Raw genomic sequence first — 21,052 nt, forward strand, 5'->3', positions numbered from 1 at the left:
AAGGGTTATTGATGCACAAAACCGGAGGTCTTGGAACAACGTAAATCCGACCGTGAATTTGCAAGAAATGTAAATGACACAAGATGTATCGTGGTTCATCCCAAGGTTTGGCCTACGTCCACACTGATTGTATATTTATCTGAGAGGTGAGGGAGAGAACCTCTGTAATGAGAGGAGGTGTGATAGGGGTGGGAAGGCTCCAGAAATGGCCTTTCCTAATTGTGAGGGTGATGGGTCCTTTTATAGAACAAGGACTCCTCACTTATTACATATTTACCCCTTCCTTTATTACATAATTACATTTAAGTCCCCGAGTATTTATACGAGGTCTAAATATGAGGCCCTAAATATGGTATAAATAGTAGTCCCCCAAGTCTTCAGTCAAGAGAGTTTTTTGGCTGGAGAATTGACATTCAATCCATGTGTGGGCCGAAGTAACTAGATGTTATCTTGAACTGATGTTCGATATGAGGCGGTACTTAATTTGAAATGATGCTCAACTAGAAGTAGCACATGCTGCGAGGCTGCGAGGCTGCGAGGCTCGTGGCTTATGTTTGCCTTGGTTGGCTCGGCTTGTGGCGTTGAAGGTGAGAGAGTCCCTTTATAGAATAAGGGCTCGCTCCTCAATACATGAATGATGGGCTAGAGTTAATGCTATCTAATGATGGCGAGAGAGTCAATTTTATAGAATAAGGGTTCGTTCCTCAATACATAATTGATGGGCTACAGTTGATGCTCGCGGCGAGGCGATTGCTCAGTAGGCGGCGATGTTCTCTAATGTTGGTGAGGGAGTCCTTTTATAGAATAAGGGCTCGCTCCTCAATACATAAGTGATGGGTTATGAGTGATGCTCGCGGCGAGGCGGTTGCTCAGCTGACGACGTTGCTCTCTAATGATGGTGAATGAGTCCCTTTTATAAAATAAGGATAAGGGCTCGCTCCTCAGTACATGGACAATGGGTGCTCTCTAATGAAAGTGAGAGAGTCCCTTTTATAGAATAAGGGCTCATTCCTCAATACATAAGTAATAGGCTAAGTCCCCCGAGTATTTTCATGAGGCCCAGTTGAGGCTTAATATATGGTACATAATGTAGTCTCCCAAGTCTTCGGTCAATATAGTCTGTTGGCTAGAGACTTCAAATTGAATCCATGTATGGGCTGAAGTGGCGGTTGTTCGGAGGCGGTATTTGTATACTCTGCACTGAAGCTTTGTAAGTGAAGCTTTGAAGCTGGAGCTCTGTAAATGAGGCTTTTGAAGCTAGAGCTTTTGTAAATGAAGCTTTTGAAGCTGTAGCTCTGTAAATGAAGCTTTCGAAGCTAGAGCTTTTGTAAATGAAGCTTTTGAAGCTGTAGCTATGTAAATGAAGCTTTTGAAGCTAGAGCTTTTGTAAATGGAGCTTTTGTAAATGAAGCTTTTGAAGCTGATTGACATGAGTGATGCTCATGGATGTTAACATGAGTGATGCTTACAAATGTTGATATGAGTGATGCTCATGAATGTTTATGTATGATTGATATGAGTAATGCTCATGAATGTTTATGTATGATTGACATGAGTAATGCTCATGTATAATATGAAGTACTAGACGTACTTTTGATCACCTGGTTGGTGGCATGAAGGGAGTACGGGTTGTACATTTCATCACCTGGTTGGTGGTAATAGCGGCGGGTTACCGAATAATTGTGTAGTACTGTACGTACTTTTAATCACCTGGTTGGTAGTAATAGCGGCGAGTTGCCGAATAATTATGGAGTACTGGGCGTACTTTTGATTACCTGGTTAGAGCTATTTTGGGCTTATGGGCCTTCGCCCTCTACACAACATTCTAGCCCATTTATTTTGGGCTTTGCCGTTTTTGTTTTTTGTTTTTTTATTACCCTCTGATGGGGTTTATACATATGTTTCTGAAAGATAAGGAAAATAAATTACATCATTCAAAAATAAGGAAAGTAAATCACATCATTCTGGTGGGGTGTTTATTCCTTGCTTTTGAAGTGTGGGTGTTTATTCCTTATTTTTGCTTTTCTCTTTTTCACCGCACCTTTCTTTTGCTTTTGTGTTCTCTCTGCAACTTTGAAGCTTGACTCGCTTGAACCGACGAATAGGGGTGACAACTTGCACCTCCCTCTTTTGCTTTTGTCGTTCTCTTTTCACTTTCTCATAAAATAATTTCACATGCTTTATCCTTTTGCTTTCTCACCTCCATGAAACCGCTTGCACAGATTTCTCCTTTTGCTTTCTTTAATTTTTTTTTTGTTAACCACTTTCTGCTTTTGCTTTTGTTCCCATGTGCTCTTGTAGAGCAAAAATTCCCTTTTTTGAATGTGGGTTTAACATCCTGATTAACAAGTTGGTGGGGCTGGACGATGGGGTCTGTGAGGGACTTGGCGCGGGAACTGAAGAGCAACTTCAGGGAAACCTTTCTGCTTTTCTTCAGTAAGGATAACTTGAAAACATACATTTTCTTCAGTAAGGATAACTTCAACGTGCTTTGACAATGGCACAATTCTTCCCATCTCGATCCAAGCAATGTATGGTGTTTCCTTACCCTTTTGGAATAGGCAAAAAGCAAGTGTCTCTGGTTTCGGGTTGCTGGATGTCAACACCTCGTTGCCGACGGTGATGAGGATAATGTTGTTTGCTGGGTAAAATAGGGACACGTTGACGTCAACTCAGCTCTTGGCAAAATTCAAGTCGGATGCGAGACCCGGGATGTCGCCGTTCGTCGTTCCGATGATGATTTCAACGCCGGTGTTCGTCAGGGCTTTGATTATGGCCGGGTCGGAACCGTAAAGCAGAACCATTTGTATTGAGGTAGACTGGATTAGCTTTGTGGTGGATGACGGTGGCGGTTGGCGGCGAGGCTGTGGGTGCAGCTCCTGGGGCCTAGGCCATGCATGATATGGCCAAAAGACTCAAAACCATCAAAACTTGGAAAACTGCAACCTCTGGATGATGGAGGAGGCGTTCTCGACCTGCGAAAGCAAGTGAGACTGAAGCACAGCCCAGCTGTCCATCTCATCATGTTCGGGGCGGGTTGCAGAAAAACCCTAGCTTTGGTGATGATACCGAACTGACCGAGTCCGCCAAGTGCGTTGGAAAACAGCTCCAAGTTTTCCTTTTCGGAGCAGTTATGAATATCTCCCTTCCCCGTAATGGCTTCTAACTCTGTAACGTTCGGTGTTTGTGGACCGTAACGTAAAGTCCGACCGCTGACGCCTGCGTGGGATAACGTCTCGTCCATCGTCAAGTTCAATTAATCAATCCACGATCGCGGATCTGCAGCTTGAATCATCTTCTGAAGTTTCTTGGAGATAACGTAACTGTGCAACCTGAGGGACATCTTCGGCAATGTTGAGACCTTCAACGATGGTTTGCGGCTTCAAAGACACAACCTTGCCCACCACAAACGAAGACCAACACTTGCCTTTCAGCCTCAAACCATTAATCTTGGTTATACTAGTGGACATTAGGCCGGTAGTCGTGGTGGGGCTTCTGTCGAGCAGGAACTGGCAAGTGTGCCAGTCGGTGGTGCGGTCGAGACGGTACTCTCCGAAGCCGTTTTGAAGCCGTTACTGGCATTTACTACGCCGAGCCTCGATGAGTCTTTGGACAAGTTCAGCAGAGGCACATGCACCCCACAAAACTGCTACTATCAATCCGTACCGTCAGCGTTGGCGTACTATGGTGAGGAAAGAAGCCAGCCGTTCGAGCCAGCAGAGCTCCCTCTGAAGTCGAATCTCGCGGCGGGAGAAAGAGGAAGAAGGAGGGGAATAAGGAGCTGCATAAGTGTTGCGATGGATCAGCGGCTGAGAGATACGGTATCGTTTGATTCGGAGGAGTCGGTGTGGCCTGCAAACTGATTTGTGCATCAGGAGAAAAACGGCTAGGCCCTTGACCAAGATGTGTTTCCTATACATGTGGCTCTACTCAGAAGGCAAATGGAATTCTGTATCGGCAAATGGGCTTTCTCTCAGCTTTTTGGAATTCTCACTCACCACCACACCTTCGAGTGGCTTAGATCTGTGGGTTTGGAGAGGCGAGCAGAAGAAAAAGGCGTCGTCTTTGGAGATTTTACTGGTGTTGCTGCTTGAAACGGCATCACCTTGAGCAGAAGAAATGGTCGAACCAAATGGGTGTGCAGAGTAGAGTAATGAAGTGTGCAAAGTTTGTGTTTTTGTGTGGGTTTTACAAATTCACGATGGAGGTGAAAAAATAAAAGAGAACCGACATAGTTTTTTGGGGCAATTCCCACAGACGGCGCCAAATGTTGATGCACAAAACCAGAGGTCTTGGAACAATGTAAATTTGACCATGAATTTGCAAGAAATGTAAATGACACAAGATGTATCGTGGTTCACCCCAAGGTTTGGGCTACATCCAAACTGATTGTATATTTATCTGAGAGGTGAGGGAGAGAACCTCTGTAATGAGAGGAGGTGTGAGAGGGGTGAGAAGGCTCCAGAAATGGCATCTCCTAATTGTGAGGGTGAGGGGTCATTTTATAGAATAAAGATTCCTCACCTATTACATATTTGCCCATTCCTTTATTACATAATTACATTTAAGTCCCCCGAGTATTTATACGAGGTCTAAATATGAGGCCCTAAATATGGTATAAATAAGGGTAACTCTAAGCTTTTAACGTGGAAATAAATTTAGACGATCTGGTGACGTGACATGGACAATTGTTGTTCACTGATCTCTTGCCAAGTATTTGAACAAAATAATAATTACTCCCTAGAAACATGTTGCTTTAGAACCAATTTTAACGTCACTACGTTCTATATTTCATTAATTTTACCTATTCATGATAATAGTTTTTCATCATATTAATTTGTAAGCAATGAACTTATATATCCAGAAGGCAACTTAGGGTCAACTTTTTTTGAAGGTGATTAATATTCGTTTATGATGGAAACAAAATCGTATACATAAGAATAGGGTGCACAAGTAAATGCTGTGTTAAAATCTTGTCGGAACTTTCAATCCGAGAATAAGACGGATTACCATGCAAACAAGAGAGAAAACTTCAAATTAAGTAGGATGAGGGGGGATTTAGAGAGTGGAGTTATCCATGCAAGTAACTTAATTAATTAAACATTAGTTAGCTTAAGGAGTGTGGTTTCCTTTGTCTGTACTCTTTTTCTAGACAATTCTATGGTTGTTGACAAGAATCAATGTGTTCTGTGTCAGTTGGCAAGCTCTTAATCAGGCACACACGATGGAAGCGTCTAGAAACCAAATTAGCCCAGGATAGGAAATAATGATACACTTTGTCGAAGTAGGACTACAACGAGGGATTAATAGTGTAATTAACGATAAACTACAATAATCCAGAGGATTCCTTTGATATATTTAAAGGTGACAAATGAACTTGTGGAGTTATTAATGGGCATTTGTTAAGATTCATTTAATTTAATTTTACCTTACACTATTATCATCATTATCAATCTGGTCTTTATATCTCCGAATGTACAACTAGCTAGCCTTTTCATACAAAATTTAATCCTTAACAAAGCAAGAGGTTTGCTGGTACGTGCATTTGAACACGATTATATACTGTTGATAAACGAAAATGTATTTGCATTTTATACGACACGTAGTCGTTTACAGGCGTACATCACCGGTGAATTGTCAAAAGCATTTTCTTAAAAAGATAGTTTTTTTTTTCTTCTTCTAAAATAAGTGAACAAATAGGGTTCTTCTTTTGCTTTTTGGCCTTTTTGGCCTTTTTGAAGGATGGTTGGTAGATGAGTTGCTTTCTTGTAGTGAAGTTGGTAATTTCCACACTCTTCTTTTAGATTTTTTTGCAGACTTTTGTCCCTTTAAATTTTATTTAAAGTGTTAAATTCAATGGTCTCTTTTTGGAAAAGTTATATTCAATGGTTGAAAAAAGAAAGAAATGCAAAATCTAAAAAGAAGAGTGCAAAATCACACTCATTTTTCAGAGCATGCAACACTGCAGCTTGGTTTACCTAATTTTTTGTTTTTAGATGTTATCCACACATTTTTATTAATTTTTTTTTTATACATTGTTTCAATTTTGGTTATCAGATTAAATGAGTCGAAAAAAATCAAACGACAGAAAGTCACATGAGTGTGTAGGAACTAAAAAAGAGTATGAATGGCACCACTTTGTAAAGAAAAGAGAGAAATTTTCAGGGGTAATGCTACATTTACCATTAAGTTGTATTATCATTTGTACAAATAGATGGTAAGAGTAGTATTTTTGAATTTTTGAAGGGAAAGGGATCCGAGGATCCCTTCACCAAATCCATCAAATTCATAAATTCGGACCTTTAAAATTTGATCCAACAGTTAAAGATAAGGACTCTATTTAAAAGTTATAATAATTTTAACCATTAGATCAAATTTCAAGGTTCCGAATTGATAGATTTGATGAAATACAGAGGATCCCTTTCCTTTTCGAAAGGCCAGTCGGATGCATAAACTAGACACGTGTCGTGCTTTTACCACCTCAACAAATACTTGCCCCACATGCATGGTTGGAATTTGAGAATGCATGCATGGCTCACGTTTTTTTATCATTTGTGTGAGGGAGGTAAGTATGAACATTTGGAAGCGTTGATAGGTCGTTTGTCTTCAGTTGAGTAAATGCGACATCATGTCGTATGGATCTTCTTCGAATAAATTTTCTACTGTTGTTGTTGGTGCAATTCTACAAAATATGATGAGGCAAGCCACAAAGGTGGAAAGTTTAATTTGAAACTTGAACGTGAAAAATCATTTGATGTACTCGTACAATAATATTGTTCAAGCACGACATCATTTGTGATTTTTCCTCGTTGACTAGGATTCAGAATTGTTGCCAAAATGACCGACTTGAATGGAGGGAGCTTTAACGAAATATTTCTTATACTATTTATTTTCAACGAAAATGATATTTTTATTTTAAAAAGTCACTTCTGATACTATTTACTTACAACATATTTTTGTTATTTTAATTAAAACTTAAAATTTTCAAACAATTTTCATTATTTTTTCTTTGAATGAATGATGTTCCAATTTGCACATACGTATGCCATAGACAAAATAATTGTTGGGTTTATTGATTTCCTCTAATTATAACAACTAAAAAAAATTTCACATATATTTATGTGTATTGTATTTGACCCTATAAACAGTTAAGACAAACTAAATTACAACCTCCTCTGTCTACTTCTTCTATTTATCATCTTTGTTTTCCTTCCCTCTTCTTGTGTGCAACTTTGTTGTGCATACTATGTGCTCGATGAAATATCTGAGTTGACAAGTCTTGACAATCTTTACTCCACAATATTTTACATCCACTCTATACAAGTCTCTACAAATAATAGTATTTATCGACATATGTTGGCATAAGTTTTTGACATATGTTAGCAGGAATGGGTAGGTGGATACTAGTGCTTGATGAAATAGACAAATGAAATTTTTTTATTGATATTATAACCCTATTATTTGAAAATCTTAAGTCAACCAATGATAAATACGCGTAAATTCTTGAGCTACAAATTCTTTAACATTTAGCTACTGAAAACTCATTTTTATATGCAAGTTACAGTATTTTATTTATTATCATACTAGGTGGTTATCCAAATCATGGTCTAAAATATCCATAATATCCTGATATTTTCATCGAAATTTCCGTGTTTTTTTACTACCGATATTTTTTTGGACTACCGATATTTCCGATATCAACGATATTTTAGACCTTGCTAAGTCACTCATGTATCTTACCATGCAATGTATAAAGTGTAAAATATTGTACTAATTCATTATATATAAATGATTATGGTGTGTTTAAACTTCTTTAATTAATTACTACATATTTTCTACACTCACAATGTTTGACAGCTCGCTATATAATCAACTTAAATCAGTTATATCTATCATGCAATGCATTTCCTTCCATTTTTTTGTGATAAACTAATAGATAATTGACTAAACAAACATCCTGCAAAGTTTCAATAAAAAATTCCAAGTTTTTCTTACAATTTCCGTGGTTTTTATTCAATTTTTATCGATATCGATAATATCTCGATATTTCTATCGATATTTCCGTGTTTTTGGACTACCGATATTTCTGATATCATCGATATTTTATACCTTGATCCAAATTACTTTAGTAGATGACAATCAATAACAGTACTATTATATATCAAGGAATTTTGAAGTTAGGATTTTTAATTTGCATGGGAGGAACCCAAGGTATTAAATGGGAGAGAAAGATTAACAAAAAATAAGAGTCGGTATCAAAACCAGAATTCAAGCTATATATGCAGCAAATATGCATGAATCAAATTAATTAAATTAGTACAATTCAGCCTGGGTGATTAGGTAGCTTGATTTAACCTTCACCATAGCATGCGTATAATAAATTAAGTAACCTAATTCTGTATAATCTCAACCATATTAGGTTAGGAAGCACCGGATCTGACTAATTAATAAATTAGTAGTAGTTAACTAGTTCGAGCTCTAATAAACCCTAGGGTTTGTAGATGTTTGTGGTCCATGGATGGCGATGGATCCAGTAGCCTGTTGGTTCTCAAATAAACTAAAAGGATTAGTCATTATTTAATAGCGAACTTTAACGAAAAGCTCATGGTACTGTTTACTTTAATGAAAAATCATATTTTTATATTAAAAAATCAATCCTGATACTATTCACTTAACCCTTTATTTTGTTCTTATCATTCAAACTCAAAATTTTCAAGTCATTTTCATTAGTTTTCCTTATTTAATATCATTTAATTATATTATCCCTAAGCATTCCAAACTGATCCAACCCCCATGATCTTTAGAATGATGCTCGCCTTGTTTGTTACGCTAACGCAATTATTAAACCCACACTAGGTACGTTCCCAAATAGTTATGTCTTCACCGTTAGAGATACTATATATCTTAGAGTTCCACGATATAGACTTTAGTTGCAAAATCTTTGAATTATTCCAAGACTCACCCCACCTTACTACAGTACACGTGAGAGACATGGTTGAGAGCTCTTATTGAGATTGTCCGAAGTACTATTAGTTTTTCATCCATGGTTGAGTCTTAATGACGATCCATGAATACTATGATGTATGTATCAACCAAACCAAAACATGGTACATCAACGAAGTCAACACCAAGCATATTGCCTCTACATAACATCATTAGAGCGTTAGGAGATTGAAGTCAAACAAACTGAACCCAAACAACTTTGCCGATCTTTTTATGAAGTCATTGTCAAAGTCTACCTTCTATAAGCTTGTCCAAAAAATTTGTATGCGTAACTATCTTATTTACAATGCTTTGCTTGTATCTCATTTGAAAATTTTATTAAACTCATGAGTTTGATATGTAACCAGCGTCACATTAGTTTGTGCAGCCAATAATTCTTTACAATTTTCAAGGATTTCAGTTCAGAAAAATAGTTTTCAGGAATTTCTGATGAAAATTAAACCAACAAGAAAACAATTTTAAGTATCTAACGTTTCTCAAGTGTGCTTTCGTAACGTTTTAGGACATGCTCTCCAATCTAATTGACTGGGAACGAGTCCAATACTGGTCCCCAATCTAATTGATGATGTAAAGTGCAAACCCGACTCATCTTCGTCTATTGTCCATCTACGACATGCTCTCCACTTTCATTCTTTTTTAAGTACGCGTAAACTCCACTAAAGACGGTTTATTTAAGATGCTTTTAGAATAACTGAAAGCATTAAAAACAACATTTGATAGAGCAAATTGATATGATTGTGATTTTAAAATACTTTTTACAGTTAGAAATGAGATTGTTTTTAGAAGAACTAAAAGTGTTTTCTAATATTAAAAAATGCTTCTAACTGGTTTGGCAGAAAAATCTATCAGTATAGGTCTTAGAAGCATTTACGAGAGAAGCACATGGATGCTACTTTATGAAGCACTTTAATAAACCTTGAAGCAATCCCAAACAAGTAGTCTTATGCCGAGTGTTTCTTTGAGAAGTAGCTTTTCTAAAGCGTTTTTAACCAAAGTTCTTACGAATATAAATGAATGTTTGCGATAAGAAACCTCAAGCAAGCCCTTGCATTGAGTTGGCCTTGTTAAAAAGGAAAACTAATGAAAAGGGCTTAAAAACTTTGAGTTTTAATGATAAGGACAAAATAAAGGGTAAAGTGAATAGTACCAGGATTGACTTTTTAGTGTAAAAATGTGATTTTTCGTTAAAGTGAACAGTACCAGGAGCTTTTCGTTAAAGTTCCCTTGTTAAAATCCATTTTTGATGTCGGCCTTCTTATTAAATCCCTACTGTATGAGAAGAATCATAAAGTAGCATCCATGTGTTTCTCTTGTAAATGCTACATTAAAATCCTTATTAAAATCCATTTTTGACGTCCGCCTTCTTATCAAAGATGAGTAAAAACTCATACTCAAAATTCTTCAAAATTGTTCGTTGTCAATTAATAGAACTTTGTGTTTATAATTAGAACCGTTCATATTATAAATAATCCTATAAAGATCGTATTTACAAAAAATTGATTAAAACTAAGGTCGTTTAATCATCAAATTGTTTAAAAACAAATGAACAATATTGGTAAAAGCATTACAAATCGTCTATGTATTTGCTACAATAGATTGACTAAATGACCTTAGTTTTAATTTATTTTTTGCAGATATGATATTTACAGTGATTTATAATGTAAACGGTTCTAATCATAAGCACAAAACTCTGTGATTAAAACATTAAGAGTTTTGAATAGGAGTTTCTACTTATCTTTTGAGTAGCCAAATATGATCCGTGAGAGAATGTGGCTCTGATATATTTATCCACAAATATATTCTTTATTTTTTATACTAAAGGTCGATACTTTTCCACCAAGAAAATGAAGTTGCCGCTTTTGCCTAAAGGCCGACAAGAAAAATTGACCCAACAGTGGTCTTCTTGTACGGCAAGAACTACTTTGGTTGGTGTTTAAAAAAAGGAACTAAAACCAAGAGAAGGAAACACAAAGAGACCGACAGAAGAAAAAAAAATCACTTTCACCTGGCATGTTAAGGTGGCGGTATCGCAAACAAATCACATGAAACCATATATGGTGTGGTGAGTCGATTTGAGATAGCGTCACCTGAGTGTCGTAGTTAATGTTTATGATGTAATAATTCTGTTACAGTGTCTCGCATAGAGGTTGCAACATGCAGTAGAGTAATCTGAATAAAATGAGATAAATTCTGCAAGTAAAAATAAATAAATCAGACCATGTAAGTCATTCCCACTCGCATGATGTTCATGTGAGGCACACTCATATTTGCAGGACTTGCTCTGCAGTTCCTCCTCAAGAATGCATAGAAGTAGTTTATGACTAACTTCTTGAAGAAAAACGATTTCTTCTTTGCCCTCACATCTCCGTGCGCTAGCAAATACGTAAATCCTGAGTCCATTGCTTCTCGAAGTGCAGAGAGCTCATACTCCAGACTCGGGTCTTCATCCGATGACATCACACTGGACGGCAATGTTGCAGCGGCAGCAGTTTCTTCTGAGGTTGATCTTCCTCCTACCCCTTGTGATCTTCCATTGCGCATCAATGGAATCCTGAGTTCCTCAATCTCATTGCCTCCTGGGACTCCCGAATCCCTTGAGCTGGAAGAATCGTTGTCAAAGTCTGAGTCATTTAAATTGCTCTCCAAGGCAATCTCTTGAGCTTCCATCCTCAGAAACTTCTCCAGGCTTTCAACAAGAAGTTGTTCAAATGAATGGTGATCTTCCTTCCGGATATCTTTGTAACCGTATCGGGCTACACAGCGGAACATATGGTAGTCTTTCGGGCAAACTCTTCGAAACAGAAACCTTTGTTCCTGAGGAACCACTGGGACAGGGACATACTTAATGCAGACGAAAACTATAGTGGAGTGGATAGCTGGAAGGCTAAGAAGGAATTGCACAAAAATGGATGGGATGCCTTGGACAAGCTCACTATACAGCAATCCAATTCCCGGGACTCTCACAGTCCCTAGTGTGGAGCCAAGATCGGTCATGGAGTCCATGGATAACTTCTCCCTGACCTCGCTTCGGTACTTCAACACACTCCCATAGTTCCAAGTGTACATCACACAGAGGAAGCAAGAGGCGAAGGCAAGAGGCAGCCAGCCACCCTCTTTGGTTTTTGATAAAACCGCACACAAGTAGATAAACTCTATCGATCCAAATACGAGCGGGAAACACAAAGCCAGAAACAAGTTGGTCTGCCAAATGAGAAGCATCACAAGTGTCACCAAGGTTGTGCTCACCATCATGACACCGACTTCAGCTATTCCTGCGTGAATAAATATAATTGTATTAGCAAAATTATCAGTACACATTTATAGTTGATATATTGTTAGCTCAACTCCTGTTGGACTAATAAATCTCATATATATTGTTGTGAAGAATATAAGCACAAGATTCCTGCCTAGCGGCATATAGAATTTCATGTGATAAAATCAGAATATGAATGTTAAACCAAGTTCATTACAAATATAGGAATATCTTTGCATATCGAAAATATTATAGGAAGGAGAGGAAAAGGATAGTTCACCATATGCATTGGCAATCTCTGTGGTGCTTTGAAAGATGGAAACTACAACTATGCACATGATCATTAAAAACCAATTGATAATAGGGATGTAAATTTGGCCCATTCGCCTCTTTGAGGTGTGAACTATCTTTAGCCTTGGGAAGCATCCGAGAGCCATTGATTGCTTAACACATGAAAATGTAGCAGATATCATCGCTTGGCTGGCAATCATCGCAGCAAGGGTAGCTACCACAAAGACTGGCCAGAAAAGACTATCTGTTTGTTCACAAGATTGAGGAACCGTAAGTTTCAAACTGAGGAACCAAATAAAGAGAGATGCCCCTTTACGGAACAATAAGAGTAGAGTTGAGAAGAATGGTAGCCAAGATGTTGGAAAGTGTCACCTGGCACAGAATCATAGAATATTCTAGCCGAGGAATCTGTGTGTTTCATCAGATAGGCAGCTTGGCCCATGTAAGCTAAGAGAAGGCAGGGGAACACCACAAAACTGAAGGCAACCTGCACAAGATGTATAGATTATACGATGCTTTCGATAAAATAAAATGTATGAAGCTATTCTTCAAGGGAGAGATGAAGGTATGCATTGGCCAACCTGAATGGCTCGCACAGAGAAATGTCCTAGATCAGCAAACATAGCTTCGGCTCCTGAAATAGCATAACCACATTTGGGAAGTTTTCTTTACTATAATCCATAGGAGAAGTTGAAAAAAGGAAAAACAAATGGCTCTCATTAGAAAACCTAACAGGCTTTAAAGGAAAGATATACCTGTTATGCACAGAACACAACCACCAAGAGCGTACCACGCTTCCTTATCGTTCTTCTTGAAGAAAAAATATATATAAGCAGGATTGAATGCCCTCAGGACGGTAATGTCATACTTCACTAAATTGTAGATTCCAATTGATGCCAGGCTGAAAAACCACAAAGCAAGTATTGGAGAAAACATGACACCCACTTTACCAGTCCCAAACTGCTGTATGCTGAACAATAGTAGGAGAATTACAACCGAAAGAATAACCACAGCATCTGCAATAAAGATCAATCAGATAATGGGTCATAATGTCCACAACTCATTAGTTATTATTTTTATTTTACCCTTTCAATTCCATCCCAGGTAAAAAAAATAGTTCAGTAAACAAATGAACCACAGATTCTCAATCAGACAAAGAAAAATATACTCACTTGTACCAAAACCTGGCACTTCACCTTGCAGGCCACTCACAGCAGACATCACTATGACAACCAAAAAGAAGAAAGTACATCAGTATACTCTCCTACACAGATACAATGGAAGACACTCGTATGTAATGTATGAAAATGATTGTGCACAATATCACAGTTTCAGCCAGATTTAACGAAAAGTCCTACTTCCTCATTATGGTTTCCTGTCTAAGGAAGAGGTACTTGAAAACGATGCCAGAAAAATCCATGGCTGTTAACAGGAATGTAATTTCATGTCAGTAACTACAGCTTAGACATATTTTCGTTGGCTAAGTATATCATGAATTTCCACCTCAAGCCCAGTCGAGTAATGTACCTGATATTGCTGGGGTTAGAATACCATCTCCTATAACCATCGACGTTCCCATCAAAACGAACAACAAGAGGATAGTTTTCAAGAGTGATCTCTTTTCTAAAGTTTCTTTTATCCGCAAAGCCCTATTCAATGCTGGAGTGGGCAATTTGAGCCTATAATTTGAGATGTGTTCATCAGCTGGCTGACGATTTGGCAGCATATTAACATTTGCATACCTGCATATCAGTGAGTACAATGCAAATGTTCCTCCTACAATTGGAAACATGAATCGTGTACAGGTTAACAAGTACTCACGTGACCATATTACTACCAAGCAACTAAGGACAAAATAATTGTGAAACGAAAAAGTGCCTACCTTCTCCATTATCATTGGCCTTGAGAACTACGAAAACATATTTTGCTAAAGGTATAAGCGCAATTGTGTACATCACTAGTGACAAAGCTCCCAAGACATCAACATCTGATTCGATCGGCACCCTGCTGAACACATCAGCAAAGACATATAAAGGGCTCGTTCCCACGTTACCGTAGACCACACCAAGAGTCTGGAATCCTAACAGAAGAGTGCTCCAAACAGAATGATCCTGATTTATTAATTTAAGTTAGTCTTACATGGATAGTATTATAGTAGCATTTTCTAACTCTTTACATTACAGAATTGAGACAAGGTAATTTTGTCAGCAAATATGGAGTAGCAAATCATGATTCTGCTGACATACAACTTCTTAAAGAAGGGGTTCACACGTTGTAACATAAATGCCATATTATAAAGATTATGTTTTTGATGCAAACGATACTCTACTCCAAACTAATCTAAATTGCAAGGACGAGGATTCAAACTCGGGTGCATAGGGAAGCACCTCCGCTCTAGTCGATGCGGCTACACCCACGTCTGCAAAGTAACCTACTTCATTCCAAATATACCAAATTATCAATCTTACACCCTTTGATGAATATAAAAGTAAGTAACACATACAAGAAAAACACTAAAAGCACATAAATTTCACTAATTTCACAAAAAATGGAAGAAAAACGAAAGTAATTGTGGTATTACGTGGCCACCAGCACCAGCAATCTCCATGGCTTCCACATCAAGAGAATCAACTCTAATGGGCTTCTTCACAAGCCTCCTCCTGAGAGATCCTCCATACCCTTCTCCACCTTCGCCTCCTCCATTCTCAGAAGGCAACGACCAGGCCGCCGACTCCGAGTCCACCTCGCTCCCATCCACCCACCTCGAGTCACTCCCGACCCCACTCCCACTTCTTCCCGCCAATCTCTCACTCCTCTCCACAATCCCATCTTCTTCTGCCATTTTTGCACAAGTCCTTCAGAACCCACATGCAAAAATCCAATCTTTTTACTCTAGCTTCAGCAATTGGTCAGGAAATTGAATGATTTGTTGTGGGTTATTAGTCGTGCCTGCCGAGGTTTGAGCCTGGCGGATGAGTGAGGAGTGAGGAGTGATGAGTACGGCGACAGCGGGTTCGAGTACCGAAACGTACATCACCAACATGATGACAACAAACCATTCTTTTATCTTGGTTCGGCTTTTCAGCCGAATGAGTAGATGGATTCTAATCTCTATTGGGCCATAATCATGGGTTCACTCGCGTTTTTCATATTTTATAGGTACTATCTTGCTTCTTTTGATCGGATTCTTTGGCTGAGAATGTGACGATCTCGAAAATTTTCTAATCATATTTATTCATCGTATATCGTGTAAACGAAAGTGCTACGCGCCTCGATATCAGATAACTCTACACATAAGCCCAATAATGGGCCCGTTGGGCTTGTAATACTCGAAACTCGCAGACAAGGTTGAAAGAGGAAATTCACCATTAAGGTTAAAAGAGGAATGTGCAAGCCGACGAAGAACACGCGGGGAAATAGGCTCTGGTTTCTAGGGTTTATTCGAGCTCTGCGATTCCACGCGCAGAGCACCCAATTCGTTTCCCTGTCGCTCCGATCGATCAACTTTCACAAACTCTAGGGTTTCTTTCAAGGTAATTTTCAACGATATGTCTCCCGCTTTTCGTTTCGCCTATATCATTAAACTTTCCATATGTTCGATTTTTTTTCCTGGAAAGTTGGATTCTTTCTGGAATTTATATGAGAAATCGTTTTTATTGGATTAATTTTGTGCGTTATATATGTATATTTTGTTGGGTTGAAGGTGGTATTGCGACGATGACTCGGGTTTATGTTGGGAATTTGGATCCTCGAGTGAACGAGAGGGATCTGGAAGATGAATTTCGGCTGTTCGGTGTTCTTCGCAAGTATTTTCTGCTGCATTACTCTTGTTTTTCGTTGTCTTAACGACTCGCGATCAATTTTGTAAGGTTCGAAAAGATTTGTGTTGCTAAGGTTTATTTTTATGAAATTGATGACAGTGTATGGGTTGCACGAAGACCGCCGGGATATGCATTTATTGAATTCGACGATCGCAGGGATGCTCTAGACGCGGTTCAAGCTTTGGATGGTTTGCCCAATTATCCCTCTCTAACTGTATTTGTGTGTGTTAATTTGTTTTTAGTTTAACTTTTGCAACTTTAAGTTATGAGTTTGTGTGTCTTATTTATGATCCACATTATCATTTGCATCATCGTAATATCTTCATTTATTCTGGTAAAAGTGCAAGGGTTCGTATGTCCCAATTTTTTGTCTGCAGGTAAAAATGGGTGGCGTGTGGAGCTTTCCCACAATTCTAAGGGTAGTGGAGGCCGTGGTGGTGGACGTGGGCGCGGTGGAGGAGATGACTTAAAGTGTTATGAGTGCGGTGAACCTGGCCATTTTGCTCGAGAATGTCGCATGCGTGTTGGTTCACGAGGAGGGAGTGGTGGAAGGCGCCGAAGTCCATCCCCTCGACGCCGCAGAAGTCCTAGTTATGATGGCTATGGGCGCAGGTGTGATCATCTTTCTTTTTTAACTCAACTGTGTTAAAATTGTGCTTCTGTATTCTGATGACCCGTTGCCTTTCCACTTTATGCTTTTGTTGGTTTCAATGGTTATGAGGATTGCTTGTACCCTGATTCACCGCATCATTCTTGGTATGCGTGTCTCAGCTGACTTAGAATAGAGTTATGGAAAATTCGATACATTGTTCCTGAGTGTTTGTCGACCTGGGAATTCGATACATTGACTGCCTTGTGCTTGCCAAGTTTTTTGATCTGGAACAAAAGATTCCTACTGTTTTTCGACTTGGGAATTGAAAATGTTTTGTTTTGATACAAAAGATTGAAATTGTTACACAAATGATTTCTTTTTTGGCAGGAGTTATAGTCCACGTAGGAGAAGATCACCTCCACGACGCCGTAGTGTCACACCTCCTCGACGTGGACGCAGCTACAGCAGGTCTCCTCCATATCGCCATGCTCGCCGTGCTTCACCTTATGTCAATGGGTAAGTCATGGCTGTACAATGTTTTTACAAAATGGTGAAAGATATAAGCTCAAACAAGTAGAGTGTATTTGGATTGAAACTTGAAAGTGTTAGGGCTTTGTGTGACTTCTTTTCTTGTTGATACAGCTTAGTGCATCTGCTTATTTGTCTCTGCAGGGACTAAGCTGGAATTGGAGCAACTGCTGGATTACTTGAAAGGATGATATCTCTGCTATATTGTAGTTATAATAGGGTTGACAAGAATTATGTTAGTTATGTTGATGTTGTGACACAATGGGTTTTATTAGGAACTTGGATTGGATGGCTTGGACACCAGTTTGCGTCGACTTTCTTGCTTCAGCGTACTAAAAATGAGAGGTTGCTTTCCTACTTTGAAGTTGCCATATTATATATGTTTATATATGGTTTTGTGTGAACTCTTTCTTTGTGGTTGGATTTTCATTGTTTGCAATAGATGTTCCTAAAGTTTGTTTGTTTTGATTTGAGGTGTATTTTCGGCTTAAAACGGCTTCGTTTCGCCACTTACTGCATCTTATAGCTCACGGTTCCTATCTCTGCTCTGCATCCACCAAAGTCTTCTTCTTGTCGTTGCCCCTGCCTATTGTTCAGTGGAAGTGGAATATCCATAACCTTTGGTACTTTGGTTGCACACGACACTTTTTATTGCATTCTTCTACAACAAAGCTTCATGAACACACTTTTTTTATTAGCCGGTTCAAGAAGATGAAGTTGTTTTATCGCCTTCCCCATCTCAGCACTTCTGCAGCACATCTACCTGCACGTTAGTCTCCTTCTTTTTCATTGAGAAATTTGGCTGCATCTGACCATGTTAGAGTGTCATCAACATCATCATCTGCAGTGCTTCTATCATAGTAAGGCCTTATCTTGTTAGTTCTCCACTTGCTGATTGCTGTTTGAAGAAGGTGAAGCTGTTGCCCTGTTGGTGTTCCCCCCTCTCGAGTCTGATTATCGGTCGGTAATTGAAAGTTGAGAGCATCCATGGTAGTAATTTTAGAGTGCAGTTAGTGTGGTTGGTTAATCTACTGAGTTGCTGTGAATTGTGGAGTCCTTCACACCCATCATTCATCACCATCTCAGACTCGTCACTGCAATCGTCTGGTTGTGCTTCGACCGACCACACACGGCTAGGCTATATAGGATACCAAGTATTTTACCATAATATGTCTCATCAGGTAAAGCTGCTTGCCTACTTTGTCAAAGTTGACATGATAAATAGTGTCCTGCATCCATCAAGTCATTGTTTTCCAATTTTATTTTAATTTATTTTGTGTTGGATGACTCTTGTAAATTGATGATCCGGATTGAGATTGAGTGGATAAAAGATCCTGAAAGTTTGAATTTTGGAATCATAAACTGTTTAGATGGGAATTAGTGAAAGAAAACATTGAGATGTTAGTGGATGTTGCAAATGGAAAGAGATCTTCTCCGGATCTCTTCCACCAAGGCCATCAGATCAAGTGATCCGGACCTTTGAAATTTCATCAAACAGTCCAAAATTATTATAGCATTTAAGGGATCAAACAGGTGGGCCGTTGGATGAAATTTCAATGCCCGGATCACTTGATCTGGTGGCTTTGGTGGAAGAGATTCGGAGATGATCTCTTTCTGTTGCAAATAATTACGAATCGAATGTGTATTATATTTTATTATTTTCATGGAATATCCCAAGAAACCACTCTTATCCGGTGCTTGCAATAGAATCAGATCAGCCATCGGAATCGTGCTTCAAAAGCTCCAGTTTCGTAACCCTCACTTTCATCACCTCCTTTCCTCTCCTCTGATTGATGATTGGAGACTTACGCATGATTAGCTTCATACATCGTTGGAGAAGGTTTTGAATTGGGTGGTTTGCACATGTTACTACCATAATTGCAAAATTCGTCAGAGAGACGAATGTTGCCGTACAAGAAGATGGATGCAAAGTAATCGATCCAAATATGCCTTAGGAAGAGGTCATCGTAAATTCTGTCGCAATGATTGAAACTCATAAGTCACACCAAGTAGTAGTGTTACTGTCACGCAAAAAATATTTCTCGCCCCAAAGGGTCTTAGTGTCACGGGCCGCATGTTAAAAACAAAGAAAATGCCCAAGACATCATATATCTAAGCCCATGAAGCCATGTCTTCATGGAAGCTTCTGGAACGTCCCGGAGAAATCAAGAACGTGGCGGAGCATTCAAGATAATCTAGGGCATTCCGGAACATTCCACACAAGTGTACATATTTAAGCTTCACCTAGAATAATCTAGATTAGGCAAGTTGTATCTAGAACTATGCTAGATATTTTTGGATGTAAGTAGGGGATTCTAGAACCCTCCATTGAGGAGGTGACTTAGGCCTATAAATAGGAGGTAAGGCCATTTGGCCAAACCATCCAAGAATTGTAAGCAATTGTAAAGTTCTCTTAACTTTCAATACAAAGCTTCCTTTCTCCCATCTTCTAAGTGATCTTAGCATTCTCCAAGCTATCTTAGCTTTCTTTGTGATTCGATCCGGGGAAGCGAGGCTTCGAAGGCTTACTTAGCTTGTTCGTCGAGGTATTCAAGTCTAAGTGCCGCACGGGCGGAAGGCTTAAAGAGTCATCCCGTGACAGCTGGTATCAGAGCCAAGCTCGTGAATCACTTGAAGGAAAGTAGGATATGGCAAGTGGAGAGATGGTGTCCGGAGTCTCCGATCTAAGGGAGCGTACTGCCGAGGTCCAAGACGTTGCCAAGAGCAAGCCAAAGTTAAAGGACTTGCAAGCATCGATGGAGACCATGGAAGAGCGACTCGAGAAGGTGGAACGAACCATACTCGAGTTCGATACTCGACTTGATGAGGACGTTGTTGACAAGGAGGAAATCCAAACCATGGTGGACAATGGTAAGGATGAACTGCGTGGCTTGGTGGAAGGGCTACGAGATGAGCTCCTTGGCGCCCTCAACACCATGGCAGACAAGATGCGGAGGGAAGTCCAGGTTCACCTTGACAACATATAGGCAAGGTTTGTGATGCTTCAAGAAGAGATAAAGGACACAAGGGAACTTAAGGGAGATGTGGCGTTTTGTAAAGAAGCAGTCGTGAAGCAATTCGTGCAAGGGTCGAGGGAAATCAAGGCGTTGGACTCCAAGGTAATCGACTCCTTTAAACCCAAATCCTATAATGGGAAGAGGGAAGCAAAGGAGCTCGACACATTCGTGTGGAACGTGGAGCGATACTTCAAGTACCTGAAGCTTGAAGATGACGAGTCCAAAATCTCAACGGCAACCATGTTCTTAGCTGACAATGCCCTTATGTGGTGGCGTCGTCGGAGCATGGAGATTGAGCAAGGTACGTTCTTTCTCACCACTTGGGATGAATTTAAGAAAGATCTTATGTTGCACTTCTATCCCCAAAATGCCAAGTACGAAGCCAAGGAGAAACTAAGGTGGCTCAAGCAAACGGGGAACGTCAAAGACTATGTCAACGCCTTCGTGAGCTTGTTATTCGAGGTGCCCAACATGTTAGAGGAAGACAAGCTCATGTACTTCATGAGTGGACTGCAAAATTGGGCAAAACTCGAACTACAAAGGAGAC

The 21,052-nt window shown here is 39.2% G+C and overlaps 2 protein-coding genes across 4 annotated transcripts; one reads left to right on the forward strand and one right to left on the reverse strand.

Annotated features, from left to right (window-relative positions):
- Positions 1-11,074: 11,074 nt before the first annotated feature.
- On the reverse strand, positions 11,075-15,791 carry LOC103402998 (putative potassium transporter 12). The gene is made up of 9 exons (XM_008341791.4): positions 15,129-15,791; positions 14,430-14,658; positions 14,075-14,323; positions 13,720-13,770; positions 13,303-13,563; positions 13,129-13,181; positions 12,920-13,034; positions 12,537-12,791; positions 11,075-12,275 (listed from the first exon to the last, which is right to left on the reverse strand). The coding sequence occupies exons 1-9, from the start codon at positions 15,387-15,389 to the stop codon at positions 11,215-11,217; spliced, it is 2,535 nt and encodes an 844-aa protein (XP_008340013.2). The 5' UTR covers positions 15,390-15,791; the 3' UTR covers positions 11,075-11,214.
- Positions 15,730-18,835, forward strand: LOC103402999 (serine/arginine-rich splicing factor RSZ21-like). Of its 3 annotated transcripts, XR_011577009.1 has the most exons (7): positions 15,730-16,080; positions 16,251-16,353; positions 16,468-16,556; positions 16,746-16,980; positions 17,348-17,476; positions 17,633-17,833; positions 17,963-18,835. XR_011577009.1 is itself a non-coding variant. In XM_008341792.4 (6 exons), the coding sequence occupies exons 2-6, from the start codon at positions 16,265-16,267 to the stop codon at positions 17,637-17,639; spliced, it is 549 nt and encodes a 182-aa protein (XP_008340014.1). In that variant the 5' UTR covers positions 15,730-16,080; positions 16,251-16,264; the 3' UTR covers positions 17,640-17,892. The 3 variants fall into 3 exon arrangements, 2 of the variants coding, with proteins under 2 accessions (XP_008340014.1, XP_008340015.1); XM_008341792.4 differs by lacking the exon at positions 17,963-18,835 and having other exon boundaries at positions 17,633-17,892; XM_008341793.4 differs by lacking the exons at positions 17,633-17,833; positions 17,963-18,835 and having other exon boundaries at positions 17,348-17,480.
- The last annotated feature ends 2,217 nt before the right edge of the window (positions 18,836-21,052 follow it).

The sequence above is a fragment of the Malus domestica genome, chromosome 16 (genome assembly GCF_042453785.1).
Source record: "Malus domestica chromosome 16, GDT2T_hap1".
Taxonomy (NCBI): domain Eukaryota; kingdom Viridiplantae; phylum Streptophyta; class Magnoliopsida; order Rosales; family Rosaceae; genus Malus; species Malus domestica.

Excerpts from the sequence above, each read along its gene's own strand:
- LOC103402998 (XM_008341791.4), bottom strand. The coding sequence starts at position 15,389 with ATGGCAGAAGAAGATGGGATTGTGGAGAGGAGTGAGAGATTGGCGGGA. Across the intron at positions 13,771-14,074 it reads TCTAACCCCAGCAATATCAG|TGATGTCTGCTGTGAGTGGC; the intron begins GTACATTACTCG and ends TGGTTGTCATAG. Across the intron at positions 12,792-12,919 it reads ATTCTATGATTCTGTGCCAG|ATAGTCTTTTCTGGCCAGTC; the intron begins GTGACACTTTCC and ends GTGAACAAACAG.
- LOC103402999 (XM_008341792.4), top strand. The coding sequence starts at position 16,265 with ATGACTCGGGTTTATGTTGGGAATTTGGATCCTCGAGTGAACGAGAGG. Across the intron at positions 16,354-16,467 it reads CTGTTCGGTGTTCTTCGCAA|TGTATGGGTTGCACGAAGAC; the intron begins GTATTTTCTGCT and ends AATTGATGACAG. Across the intron at positions 16,557-16,745 it reads CGCGGTTCAAGCTTTGGATG|GTAAAAATGGGTGGCGTGTG; the intron begins GTTTGCCCAATT and ends TTTTGTCTGCAG.